Genomic DNA, 13,791 nt, shown 5'->3' with positions numbered 1-13,791 from the left:
CTCAGACTTTGTTAACTGGGCCTCTTAATTACTGTGTGAAACCTTTTACTGTGAGAGAATGTTTAAGAATATTTTAAATGAAGTGTGAAATTACAATTCACTAATGAGCAATCCAAAAGGCTTATAGCATGCAATGCATTTAACATTCTTGAAACTACAGCTTGCAATAAAGAAATTAGAGCCATGTACACTAAGTGATATCAGATTATCATAACTACTGCATTTGTCTGTCTGCTTTAGAAGTACCATTTACAGAATATTATTTAAAAACTAAAAGCACTAAAATACTACTTGCTGTTTCATAATTTTTACATACACAGAGCTCATCATTTGTTACTTCTTCTTTACTGATCAATATTGATATCCCACTTACAAAAAAAAATTTCTTCTCATTGCTCTAAATTCTTTTGTGATCTATCTATATTGATAGTGTGTAAGAGCAAGGCATTAAGAAAAAGAATAATGAAATGGATTTTTAAGTTTTGGTTAACATCCTAAAACTTTCTTTTAAAAAAATTACTAAGAAGTGTAGTTTACTGGCTAAGTTATGAAATATAAAGAAAGAGCAACTTTTAAAAGAAGAATACTTATGTTACTCTTGATACAAAATAGATTAGTTACTAAAGTTTTGGCCAGAAAACAAATAATACATTTTAATTAAAATTGTCATTTTTATGCATGCTTATAATCAGGCACATGCTGCCATAATTTATTATGATTTCTTCAAAAATTTTTAAACATGTTACAAACCATTGATCTTTGATCCTTAGACTTTGATATGTCAGCTGAAAAGATAGTTTCATGGTTAACAAAAATGGAATTCTATTACATAAGGCCAAGGTAAATTAAGAAGTCTGAGGAGCTAGTGTATATATAAATATAATATACAATTATATATATATACATATACACCATATACACCTCTGTTTTGATACTTTTCATTACAAATCTGGGATAAATAAGCAAAACTGTAATGTTTTATCTCAACTACTTTGAGGTTTACAAGGAGAATTTTAAGTCAAAGATAAGGGTTTGATAAAATGTTTAGCTTATTTAAAATGCAAATGTTTTATTTATTTTAAAAGAGAGAAGTGCAGTGCTGAAGCAGATAGAAACCTGCCCTCAGAGTCAGAAAGATCTAGATTCAAACAAGTTCTACTTCTGATACAAATCACTTAACCTTTTAGTAACCAAGGATATTTTCTAAGAGTGTAAGTTGCAAAAAAAGTGTTAACTAACTATAGTGGAGTATCTCAGGAGTTCTCAACAAAAATGAAATTACAGAACCAGTTCTTTATTCAAAATATGTCCAGTATTACAGAGATTCTGTCTTCACATGCAAACTATAAATGTAATATTTATATTCATCACTGAAACAAAAATATTTGTAGAACAGAATTAGAGAGATTCCCTATACAACAACTTCCTGAATTTAAAAATTATATATACTATACTGAAAAATTTTCTTAGATCCATTTTATTGACAAACTGATAGCCAAAAATATCTTATTTAAAAAAAATTTTGACAATCATATCTCCATATAAATGCATACTGCTTTTTTGTAATCCTGTATAATTTACCTTATGCATTTTATTTCAGAACATGTTGAAAAAAGGTACAGAGAATTTCACCGGATATCTAAAGGTATCTAAGATGCAAAAAGTTTAAGAAACTCTAGAGGTTTTTAGAGTTATAACCTGAAATATTTGTGACTTCCTTATTTTATCAAGGTTTAAGGTAAAAAAGAATTTCACAAAAACAAAGGGAATCAAGTGCTACACACATAATTGTAAATTAAAATAAAACTCTAGTAGTGAAACCATGTAGTATAAAGAATGATGGACAGGTAATTAGTTTCTTTTTTTAAAATTTTAATAAAAATATTTAAGATTAGGTGGTGTAATGGATAGAATATCAGATCTGATTTCAGGAGGACCTGAGTTCAAATCTGGTCTCAGGCACTTAATATTTTCTAGCTGTGACCCTGAGCAAGTCACTTTACCCCAAATGCCTCAGCAAAAAAAAAAAAAAAAAAAAATTGAGAAAACTTCTATTTTCTACTGAAGTAGCTTTCTTTATTAAGTAATAATATTTTTAACTAGGATAGTGTTAAAAGTTTACATATGTTATGTAGAGGTGATTCATCTACCGATGACATGTATTTTGAAAAACATACATTTCTGAGATGTGTCTTAACTCAATTCAGAATTACTACAATCTTAGAAATTAGAATTTTAGATATCGAAAGAACATTACAGATCAAATGTGACTCCTTAATTTGACAGATCAGGAAAATAAGGCTCAACAAAGGTGTTATTTTCCTAAGACCACATAGTCAATTAACAATAAAAATTCCTTAAGACACTATAGTCCAATTTCCTTACTATAAGACCAGATAGATTAATAGAGCAAAATATGGCTACACTTGAAGCTATGTAGGGTCAGGACCAAATGTGGAAATATATACCTCACTATTGCTATTCCCCGTCTAAAATAAGTCAACTTGATCTCTTTATCCAAAATAGAGATCTGAAATCTATCAGACAGGACTCACAGAAAATAAAGGGAACCTAAAATGTTTTCTGAGTTGATCTTAAAAAAAAAAAAAAAAGAAAAAGAAAAAAATTTTCTACATAAAATATTGAGAATGCTTCTTGAATTGAATTGACCAAATGTTTCTAACCCTCAAAATAAAACGTATTTGTTAAATGAATGATAATTTTGCATATAATTTCACAACCTTCTAGATCTTTTTCTAACTTGCTACATAGCAAAGATCAAGACAAATCAGCAAGTCTAATTTTTCATTTGGTAGGATCTCTTCTCTTATGCTATTTGTGACTCTAAGTGAAATTAAATTGGTGATCAAAAGCTTTGAGTCCCGAGTGGGCACTAAGCCAAATCACAGAAAAATGCCAGGCATTTTTCAAGTATAATTGGCTACTGTGGAGGGGGACCCAGTATTGCTTTTGAATGCAGACTCCCTTTTCTATCCTAGGTATTATGGTCACTCTCATGTCACAAATAACTCAGAATGAGGAGGCATCTATATGACAGGACATAATTTCTTAAAATGCAACTACCTTTTTAAAAAAATACAAAACAGGAAGAAGTCAGTCTATATCCTCCAAATCAACATTTTGAGTTGTAAAACTCTAAAACTCTCATTTTTATCTATGTAGATGTTCTTACTATATTTTAGTAGTTTTTATACACTAATATTTTTTTTTGGCCTGGTTGTATGATTTTAATCAGAATGTCACAATTATTTCCTCAAAAGATTAAGACTAGTATATTTTAGAATAAGCAAAGTGAAAAAATTTACATTTACAAATTTTTGAGCTATAACCAATTAGCAGTATATAAGAAACAGCAATAAATGAGACAAACCCAACTTTTGATAATTTAATTGAATTGAAATTCTAAATTTGACACATTAGTTTTTTAAAAATCTCATTTTTCCTACCTCTGAAAGGAATTTGTTCTGGCCCTGCTTTGCCTTAAATCGCTTAATCTTTTGTTGAATTCTCTTGTCTTTGTCCAGGTCTTCTATGGATGCCCACTGACAGTGAAGGTAAGAGCTAAAAGAATAAAATAATAATCCTTGAAAAACAAACAGAATCCCTATTCATCAACTTACCCTTGTCCTTTACCTCTTGAATCAAACAAGCTAAATAATCTGTTAATAGTTATAGAACTTAGACCCCACCTCCCTCACTACTCCAAAAATAGCATTGTTTAATGTTCAAGAAATAACAACAAATACAAGAAAAACTAAGATGAAAAGTCATCACTCATGGCCAAAGCTTGATAAATAGGATTAATTTCCTCTTCTCGGACACATGGAAGAGAGAAGTGGAAATGAGGCCCTCTTTTACAGGGTCCAAATTCTTCTGTAGTTATATTTTTGGAATATGACATTGCCTTGGGAAGTGAAAAATACATGTATAATGATATCTCCCTGAGAAAGACACCCATTTATATAAATTCAGTTTTACTTTAGGGGAAAAAAAAAAAATCAAAAACTCCATAAAGCAGAATTGTCTGGGTTTATCCCTCTTGGACAAAAATGACTTAGTGCACCACCTCCTATTTGACCCAGCCCAGTTGAAGGCAAGTAGGGCTTACCCTAGGCAAAGTTGGGAAGCCTGAAATTTTGTCTTCTGCCCCCAGCCTCCTCTTCTCTTCACCCCATCCCCCCCTATTAAAACAGGGAAAGATCTGATAACCAATCACTCATACTTATTGATGGAATGACTGATTATATTTGAACGGAAATTCATTTACACTAAAGTATTACCTCATCCAGGCATTTGCCTGCATTTTGAATTGTGTATTGAAGGGTTCTTTTCCTTAAAGAAGTTTTATGTATGAGGAACAGGTGGGAAGCTCAGAAGGAATCTTAACATCCTAAGTCTATTAAATTAATCTGAAATGTAAGCTTTGTTCATTTTATGACTTTTCCTTCCCCTTCCTCTGCCATTTTAAAGAATGAGGCAAGAGCACAGTGATGATCACAAAAAGCCCCTTCTTTTCCTATGAAGATAAAACAGCCTCTGGAAGTTGCTAAAACTTACTTCTCGGAGTGGACTTTAGAGAGAAAATTGGTGAAAGAAGATGGACTATGTTCCCTTTGACTCCTGTTTTTTTTTTTTTCCCCCCAAAACTTATACAAGCCTTTCTTTAGGCATGGTTCTGGCTGCTGAAAGGTTCCCTTCTTCAGACTCAACCTCAACTGTACCTGAGCAGAAGTGAATGAGTCCTCTCTTCTGCCATTTTTAACCTCAATTCAAAACTTATCCTCCCCTCACACCCACATTTTACATTTCCAGATACATACAATGCTAGTTCAGTAACCACTTACGGGCTTTTTTAAAGCTATGTTTGGGCTTCAGGTAAGGATCTGAGATCCTAGAATACATCCCTATGGCTCCTAGGACACTACTATTTCTGGTGATAAAGTTTCTGACAAAGAAACTCTGTCACTGAGACATATACTCTTGGAAAACAGAAGTAACACTATACTCAAAAGTCAGGTATGATACAGCCACTAAATAGAACTGCAAATAGGCACATATGTAGACAGCTTTCAGTTCCAGTTTGAAGGCAGTGCCTGGAGTGTTGCAATGAAATAGAGACAGATACTTATAAAAATGTGTCTAGTCTCATTTACTTCCTATAAACCAGCATAAAATTCCCAGTCAGTTGGTGACTTTTATATTTTAAGTCCAAATAATAACCAACTACAGGAAAAATAAAAAAACAACAGGAAAGCTGAATCAGAGTTGATGATTAAAGCTGTATTACTTCATCATAATAGATAATTAGAGGGAGGGAAAGAGTCATGCATGAGTTCAAGATTAGGATTAGACATAAAAAGAATGAGATTAACAAAATGTCTAAAATATACCTATAGTTTGTATAGTCTAAAAGTAATATATTCACATCATATGGAAATTCCATCAAAAAAGGAAAAAAAAAAATCTGACCTCTTTCTGGTAATGAAGCTTTCTTTACCATTTTGTCATATGAATTTCCTACTTCCTCCTTTAGAATGCATAAAATACACTACAATAATTCTACACTTATTTGATTACCTGATGATAATATGAATGGAAAAAACCCCAACACTACAGGAATGATTTGAAGTCTCTATATGGATTAGTAGAACTATTTAAAGCTCTGCCTTGTCTTCTTCATAGTCTAGAAAAAGCATCTTATTCAAACTGAGCCAATCCATGTTAATATAGTCAGTGCCCTTTCTCAGCAACCAATATTTAGGCTCTATGTTTGGGTGCTATTGTCTAAGTATTACTTCTGTTTCTCTGTTGCCTTCAACATCAACAAATTGATGTTGAATTCTTAAGACCCATCATGGCACTTCTTGCTGTTTTTATTTGGGAATATGAAATTTTATGGATAAACCTGGTTCAGGTTACTCTTTTTGTTCATAAAATGTTTGTGAAGTTTTCACTATGCTTACATTGCACTACTAAGTAGTGCAATACATACATTACACTAGGTAGTGATGATTCCTAGTGTATTTGTCACTCTAACTCTTGTAGGCCGACAGAAGCACAACTAAATAAAACTTCAGATTTACTTGCAACATCATGGCCACGTAAGTCTCCCCTGGATTCCTTGATATGATGTTCAAGCTCCTTCTCTAGTAGTGCCTGTTTAAAAACATACTGTCAAGCTTTTATCCTCTATATCAATTGTAGCGAGCTGTCGTCTCCAGAAGCTGCTGGATCGCTCTCTGGGAAGAGATCTGCTGTGTCTTCTACTCAAATCTCTCCGACAGATTCTTCTTCCTGTAATGAACCGTTGTCTCCAGGCAGTTGCTGTTAACTCTTGTCCAAAGAAGTGACTTCCCTTCCTGCAGAGAGCCCCGTCAAGCCTGATGCAATTCAGAGTCTTCCTCTTTCTCTGAGAGTCCTCTTCTTTTATTCTCCCAGAGAATGGGCGTGGGATAATGCAAGGGCTTCTGGGAAGAACCACCCCAGCCAATGAGCTTGCCCCCTCTATCAAGTCAACCTGAGTTCTCACCTTGTAATTGTCCAGAAAACCTGAATTCTCACCTTGTCACTATCCAGACAACCTCAGTTCTCACTTAGTAATCCTAACATCGAATCTCCCCCTTTCTTTTGATTTAGAACATAGGACAGTCATGACCTTGAAACCTAAATCCATCAATATGGGAAGTATTACAGATAATTACATAAATTACATAAGCACATAGTAACATAGTAGCGTAACACATGCTAGAAGTATATGACAAATAACATAATCAAATAATCATAAATTGAAAATTTATAAATGTCCATAAGTCCATTGTCCATTAGTCTCATCTTGTGTGAGAAAGTCCAATGATTCCTGCTGGTTTTTAAAGATCTTTAACAGTCTTCTTATTATCCATGCTATTTCAGTGTCAGATGTTTCTTAGATCTTCTCCTTTATTTTGAGGTCTTTCTCTTTTTCTGTCTCTCTCTGGTGGATAAGGCGAATATGACTCGTTGGCACCCATCTGATTCCTTCTCCTGCTGAAGAAATACAAGCAAACCCTCTCTCCCAGGCAGTTAACCTATCTAATTTCCTTCTATTTACCACTTTCTAAATCTCTTCTCATCATCTGACAATTACATTGGAGTTGTTTGCACTGGGCACAGCCCTGTTGGTTTAAAAGGCCTGTATTCTCCCCAAGTGTAATCCATTTTTGCAATCTGATTGCCTTTTGACTGACTTATCAGGTAATCCCTTTCTGCCTTGTGATTGCTTCTCTGCTGATTGATTAAATCAGAGTCCTGGCCTTCTAAAGGTTCTTTGGGTGTAACATCAGCTGCCATCATGCCCCAAGTCTTTTTTGCCTGGGGCCCTGGACCTGGGCCCCTCATCCCATTTCCCTGAATTATTCTACACTCTGATGCCCAATGGAATCCTCTGTTGCATTTTGGACATGGGGTTTTAGGTCTTCTTTCACCCTGTCTTCTCACTGTATCTCCATACCTACACTGAGCTCTTAGATGCCCAATTTTTCCACATTGAAAACATCGCCGAGTTTCTCTAGAAGGCCTTTGCCAGGAGGGACCCTGTCTTTCCACATTCATCATTGTCCGGGTGTAAAAAGCATTTGTTCCCACTGTAGCACAGCGTCTTATGATCTCCTCTAAAGGAGCATCTTTGTCTAATCCCCATATAATTCTTTTGCAAATCTCATTGGCATTTTCCTTAGCCAGATGTCTGGTCATTATTTCTGTAGCTGAATTTTCTCCAATAGTTCTTTTAACAGCAGTTTGCAAACGTCCCACAAAATCTGCAAAAGGTTCATTGGGACCTTGCTGTATTTTAGTGAAAGCCTCTCCACGATCTTTCTGTCCAGGAAGGACACCCCAAGCTTTTATTGCAGCCTTAGCAATTTGTTCATATATTGTCATGGTATAATTAATCTGTTCCGAATTCTCCCCATACTGACCTTCACCAGCTAAGTGCTCAAAAGTGAATTGTGTGTTAACTCCTATTTCCAAATTGCATCTGACTTGAATTTTACATAATTCATGAAATTCTGCAAGCCATAATAAATTTTCTCCAGGTTCCAGACATGTCCTTGCTATGGATTTCCAATCATTCGGGGTTAGGACTTCATAAGACAAACCATCTAGTAACATTTTGACATAAGCTGATGTAGCCCCATAAAGGGTACAACCTTTTTTCAAATCCTTAATTTTATTCAAATCTAAAGGTGCATATCTTCTCCTTTTTTTACCTACAGAGTCAGTATTTTCAATCACAGGATATGCATGTATAAAATCACTTATATCCTGTCCTTCTCTCTTAGCTTTAACCAATGCTTTTTCTAATCTTGTCATAGGCTTAGGCTGCTTCACAGGCAATTCTGTTTGTGTTTCTGCCTCTTCCCCTCTTTCTTCCTCCATCTCTGAAGGTGGGGTTGATGTGGGCCTGTCAATAATCTGTTCTCTAGGCAGGGTTGAAGCTTCTTCAAGAGAATCATACCATAATTCCTCATTTAAATCCTCTTGCTCTAGGGAAAGATCTTGATCTTTCCTTTTTTCCTCACACTTCCTCCTCTGTTCATTTTTAGAACTTTTCCTTCTCCTACAACTTGCTTGATAGTTTAAGGCTAATTGAACTATGTTGTAGATATAAAATACTTCTGCAGAAATTGAACGAGGCCCATTTTTTGCTTGAAATTCTTTCATTTCATATCCCACTAGCTTCCATTTATCTACATCTATCTTTTCTTCCTCTAAGAACCAAGGGGATGTGCGTTTTAATGCAGCCAAGAGTTTAGCAATCTGTACCCAGGTTACAAGTAAACTCTGCTCCTCAATTATGTTGATTATACTCTCTATAGTACCACTCCTGAATGGAGCTGAGGTTGCGTCTGGGGCTGAGGTTGAGTCGGCTGAGGTCCAGGGATTGAATATAGCTAACATCTGCCCCATTTCAGCTATAAGAGATTCCTGGTTTAGCCCTTAACAAGTTAAGTTCCTTATTTATCTATTAGCACGCTCACTTAATCTTTAACAAAGTTTCCTCGTTACTCACGGTTCTGGGTCAGAGAGACTGAGATCTAGATTGGAAGCTTTTCCACTGGAATCAGGACTGTGTCTGTCCCTGTTCGGGCGCCAAATTGCAAAGGTCTGAGTCTAGCTCTTCTTGTCAGGATAAGTAAAAGTCCTTGCCCCACGTTGGGCGCCAAATGTAGCGAGCTGTCGTCTCCAGAAGCTGCTGGATCGCTCTCTGGGAAGAGATCTGCTGTGTCTTCTACTCAAATCTCTCCGACAGATTCTTCTTCCTGTAATGAACCGTTGTCTCCAGGCAGTTGCTGTTAACTCTTGTCCAAAGAAGTGACTTCCCTTCCTGCAGAGAGCCCCGTCAAGCCTGATGCAATTCAGAGTCTTCCTCTTTCTCTGAGAGTCCTCTTCTTTTATTCTCCCAGAGAATGGGCGTGGGATAATGCAAGGGCTTCTGGGAAGAACCACCCCAGCCAATGAGCTTGCCCCCTCTATCAAGTCAACCTGAGTTCTCACCTTGTAATTGTCCAGAAAACCTGAATTCTCACCTTGTCACTATCCAGACAACCTCAGTTCTCACTTAGTAATCCTAACAATCAATGAATATTGTCCTTGTGATGTTTCCTTGAATATACACCCCAAATCTTATTGTCAATTTGTAGTACTGAGATGACTCTACAAAGTAATCCCAATTTATGTTTTACTCTTTACTCTTCTATTACTATCATTAACTCCTAAAGAATTTTAAATTAAATTAAAATCATTTTTTCTGAACATTAAAGATGTATTTTTAAAAATGTTTCTAGGTTAGGAATCCTGTCTTAATATCAGTGTCCATGGTCTGGTTGCACGTTCTTGAAAGATTATACAGAATGACCTGAATAAGATGAAACACACACATACACCAGTTTTTCTGTTAGAATCAAGGAACGTTAGAAATGAAAAAATCTTAAGAAATCATCTTATCTAACTTCATTATTTTAAAGACGAGGACACTGAGACCCAGCCAACTTAAGTAGTTTGCCTAAATAGATAGTGGCAAATCTAAGACCAGAACCCAAGTTTTTTAACTGTTCCATCATTCATGCCTTCCTTGATGGTATAAAATCATCTGAAAAACCACAAAGATTAATCAAATAATTTCATAGTTGAAAGACTTTCTCATCTAGTGCAACCTGTACCTAGGAAGGAATTCCTTTTAGTATGTCATAAGTGGTCAATGAGTAAAGAAAAAGAACTGAGTTTCTCTAAAGTTATGCCCTTTCTAATTCTGGACAGCTATTACTTGATAGGCAGGCTTTTATTTTTCCCCTACATTGATTCCAAAACTTTCTCTGTAACTTCTATGCATTGCTTCTAGTTCTGCTACCAGGGCAAGGAAGAACAAGTCTAATTCTTTTTCTACAGAATTTCCCTTCACACACTTGAAGACATCTACCATGTTCCTTTCTAAAGCTTCTCTTACCAAGTTATAAAAACCTCCAGTTCCTTTTATTTTGCTAGGCATGGTCTTCAATCCCTTTACCATTTCATTAGCTCTTTCTTCTATCTTATTGCCAATTACTAAATGTGGCAAAGAACTGAATACAATATTCTAGATGTGGTCTGGCAAAGTGGAGCACAATAAAATGATCACTACTCTTGTTCTGGGCATAGTAAAGACTTCAAAACTTGCATTAGCTTTCTGAGTTACCATATCACATTATCAATGAATATACGAAAAGAGTATATGAAAACACCCATCTCCTTCATAGGAATTGTTATCTAGCCACATTTCTTCAATCTCATATTTGTGAAGCAGATTTTTGAAAAATCCAAATTAATATCCTTACATTTATGAAATTTCATTTTATTAAGTTTGTGTTGTAATTCTAACCTGTTGAGATTTTTTTTTTTTTTAAAGATCTTGATTCTACCATCTAATTTGATAATACCAGGTTATAACATCTTGGAAAATCTTCAGAATTTAAAATACTAATGTAGTTATTAATAGTCATAATCTAACATATTTATTAAAAGTTATTCTTTTTTTTTAAACTGATATTAGATCTTGATAATTTTCTGATATTTTCTCAAGTGAAGTATAATATTTAGGTTACCTAAACTGCTAAAAATTACACTAAAGTTACTCGTGGCTACCAATGTCCAGAGAAATTAACCTTGTCCAAGATGATCTCTTTATAGTAGTTAGCCAATTACAGAGAATAACCAGTTTTTCTAATTGCTACCTTGAATCAGTATTTCTACCTTTTCTCTTAGGGAGCAAAAATGACCATTTTGTTTTGTGTTATTGTTTTGTTTTTACGGTATTTCTTAATCAGATCAGCTTAGCATTATTTTTGTTTCCTACTCATACCCTATTCTTTTGCCCATTAATAGCTATAAAATTTGGCCCACTGAATTCAATACCTCCAATGATGCAATTCCTTTTGTATATCCTTCTTTAATACTTAAGTTCATTTAGAAAGCTTATCTTTCAATATGCTTATTAGTGAGGTTGGGGAGAAATTGTAGTACAGAGCTTCTTTCATTCATTTTTACTAAGCTGATTTTTTTCCTATAAATTCTTCTCATTTATTAGGCAAGGATATTAGCAAACATTCATTATACACCAATTAGAGACTTTTCAAAGAAAACAATTCATAAGAAATGCTTTAAAAATCTCATGCATTTTGCTTCTCACAGAAGTTTAAGTCACCAAAGAATTAATATTGGTCAGATAAAAATAAATTTATGTGATCAATAGTCAAAACATTATTTGTACAAAATGATTGAAATTTTCAAAATGACTGCCCTTGTCCCCAGAATAACAATTTACTTACAAGTTTTTGTATTTCACATAGAATTCCTCTACTTCCACCTCTTCTCCAGACTCCTTCTGCAACAAAAGAAATTTTCAGCAATATGCCTAAAATCATCTACTGAGACATTTAGCAGCTTAATTATCCCCTCCCACCAAAGGATAGAATGCTTTCACCTTTCAGGGAAAAAAAAGTATGCTGTAGTTCAATGGAGAAGAGTAAGATGGAATGCTTGTATGTGTAAAGCGTTCCCTACAACAGCTTATCCTCTGCCTACTCTAACTTCTAAGACATGAATCATTTTAACTCCTCCCTAACCACATGCAGCTTCATTCACAACAACTTGACCCCAAATCTGGCTTTCTGCCAAACCCACAGCGTTAAGTAGACGCCAAGTGTACCATTTTCTCAGGCAGTAGCCAATTAGCAACTGTACTCCTAAATGCCATATGTATTATTTTTGGCTGGCTCATGGCAACTTTACATTGTGGGTTTTGTAATGTTTTAAAATAGTTTAAAGCAAGTTTAGTCCTCATATAGTTAATAACTCTAAACAAAAAACACATAAAACTAATGCCCGTTCTTGTGCTATAATTTTAATGCATCACTATGCATGGCTTTAGTTTTACTCAGTAGTACAATTAAATTTTCTCCAACAAGATGTCACACGTACATAGCAGCCAAATTAAATTAACACCCAAAATACTGCATTCAAGTAAGGATGACATGTAATATATGGCATTAAAAACAAGGATATTCAAACTTAAAACTGTCTGTAACATCTCCCATTTCAGGAATACTAGCATGTATTTATGGGAGATAACAATACTTTGTTATTTTAAGTTTGTGTCTCAATCTTTGAGGTTCTTTCCTTCTCCTACAATTTGGTTTCAGTGTTAAGCAGATTAAGATGTGCTCATTTTCTTTTAGAAGGTGTGATAAGATAGGATATGGATGTAAAAATGAATAGTATTTACAGATGTTTAGGAATTGTCTTTATATTCTATTAAAAGGATGGCCAAGCTATGGTGTAAGGTTATCATGTGGCTTTTGTGAAGAAATGTAAGAACAAATGGGTGAAGAACACAAAGAAGTCTGAAGATTCTACCAAAAAGGGACTGGAATAAGGGTCCACAGTATGACCAATAACTATTAGTGGCTCCATAGAAAATGAATGACTACCACAATGGCCAGTTAATAAAATGTCACAGTGTTAGTATGCCCTACCCCCATGATGAAGGATGTATTCTACAATAAATGTAAAAGGAGGTAGGCCATCTTTGTTGCAGACTGTTAATCTTTGCTGAAATAAATAAAAAGAAATGTGTTCCCTACATACTTGGTGACCCAGCAGAAGGAACTTCAAATTATGGAAACAAAAGTTAAGTCATCCATTTGGATAATAATTTCTCCAAAACTCATTTTACTTTTCATCTCCCCCACTCTTCTTCTGTTGTGCCCTGTGCTTTAAGATTTATTCATTTATATAATTCCAATTTGAAAATGGAAAAGTCAGTTGGAAGTCATCTTATTGGAAGAAAGGAAATTGTATTTATTAAACATCTACTATGCACTGTGCCAAGTGCTTTACAAATATTACCTCATCTGATCCTCAAAATAACTGTGTGGTAAATGCTGTTTATTATCCCAATAGAGGTTAAATGACTTGCCCAAGGTCACACAGCTACTAAGTATCTGAGACCTGATTTGAGCTCAGGTCTTCCTGATATTAGTGTTCTATCCACTGTGCCATCTAGCTGCCTTTTGGATATGTTACAAAGTTTAAATAAACTAACTGAAGTCTGATTTCCTTCCTTCGTACCATTTATCAGGAACTTCTATATGCCAGGCACTCTGTAGTCTGTTCATTGGAGCTCAGTGAAAATTTCCCACAAAAACCCTAGATTTATGATTTGATGAACCCATGACCATCATATTTCCTATCATCAATATT

The 13,791-nt window shown here is 34.7% G+C and overlaps 1 protein-coding gene across 11 annotated transcripts in view; it reads right to left on the bottom strand.

Moving 5' to 3' along the window:
* The window catches only part of CHD7 (chromodomain helicase DNA binding protein 7), a 224,135-nt gene that overhangs the window by 59,392 nt on the left and 150,952 nt on the right, over positions 1 to 13,791 (bottom strand). For all 11 annotated transcript variants that reach the window (XM_074278743.1, XM_074278751.1, XM_074278753.1 and 8 more), the window contains 2 exons: positions 11,859 to 11,914; positions 3,468 to 3,582 (listed from right to left, as the gene is read on the bottom strand). In XM_074278743.1, coding sequence (XP_074134844.1) covers positions 3,468 to 3,582; positions 11,859 to 11,914 — 171 coding nt within the window. The remainder of the gene's footprint in view (positions 1 to 3,467; positions 3,583 to 11,858; positions 11,915 to 13,791) is intronic.

This window comes from Sminthopsis crassicaudata, chromosome 1 (assembly GCF_048593235.1).
Source record: "Sminthopsis crassicaudata isolate SCR6 chromosome 1, ASM4859323v1, whole genome shotgun sequence".
NCBI classification, from domain to species: domain Eukaryota; kingdom Metazoa; phylum Chordata; class Mammalia; order Dasyuromorphia; family Dasyuridae; genus Sminthopsis; species Sminthopsis crassicaudata.
This window is presented reverse-complemented; position numbering and strand designations above follow the sequence as displayed.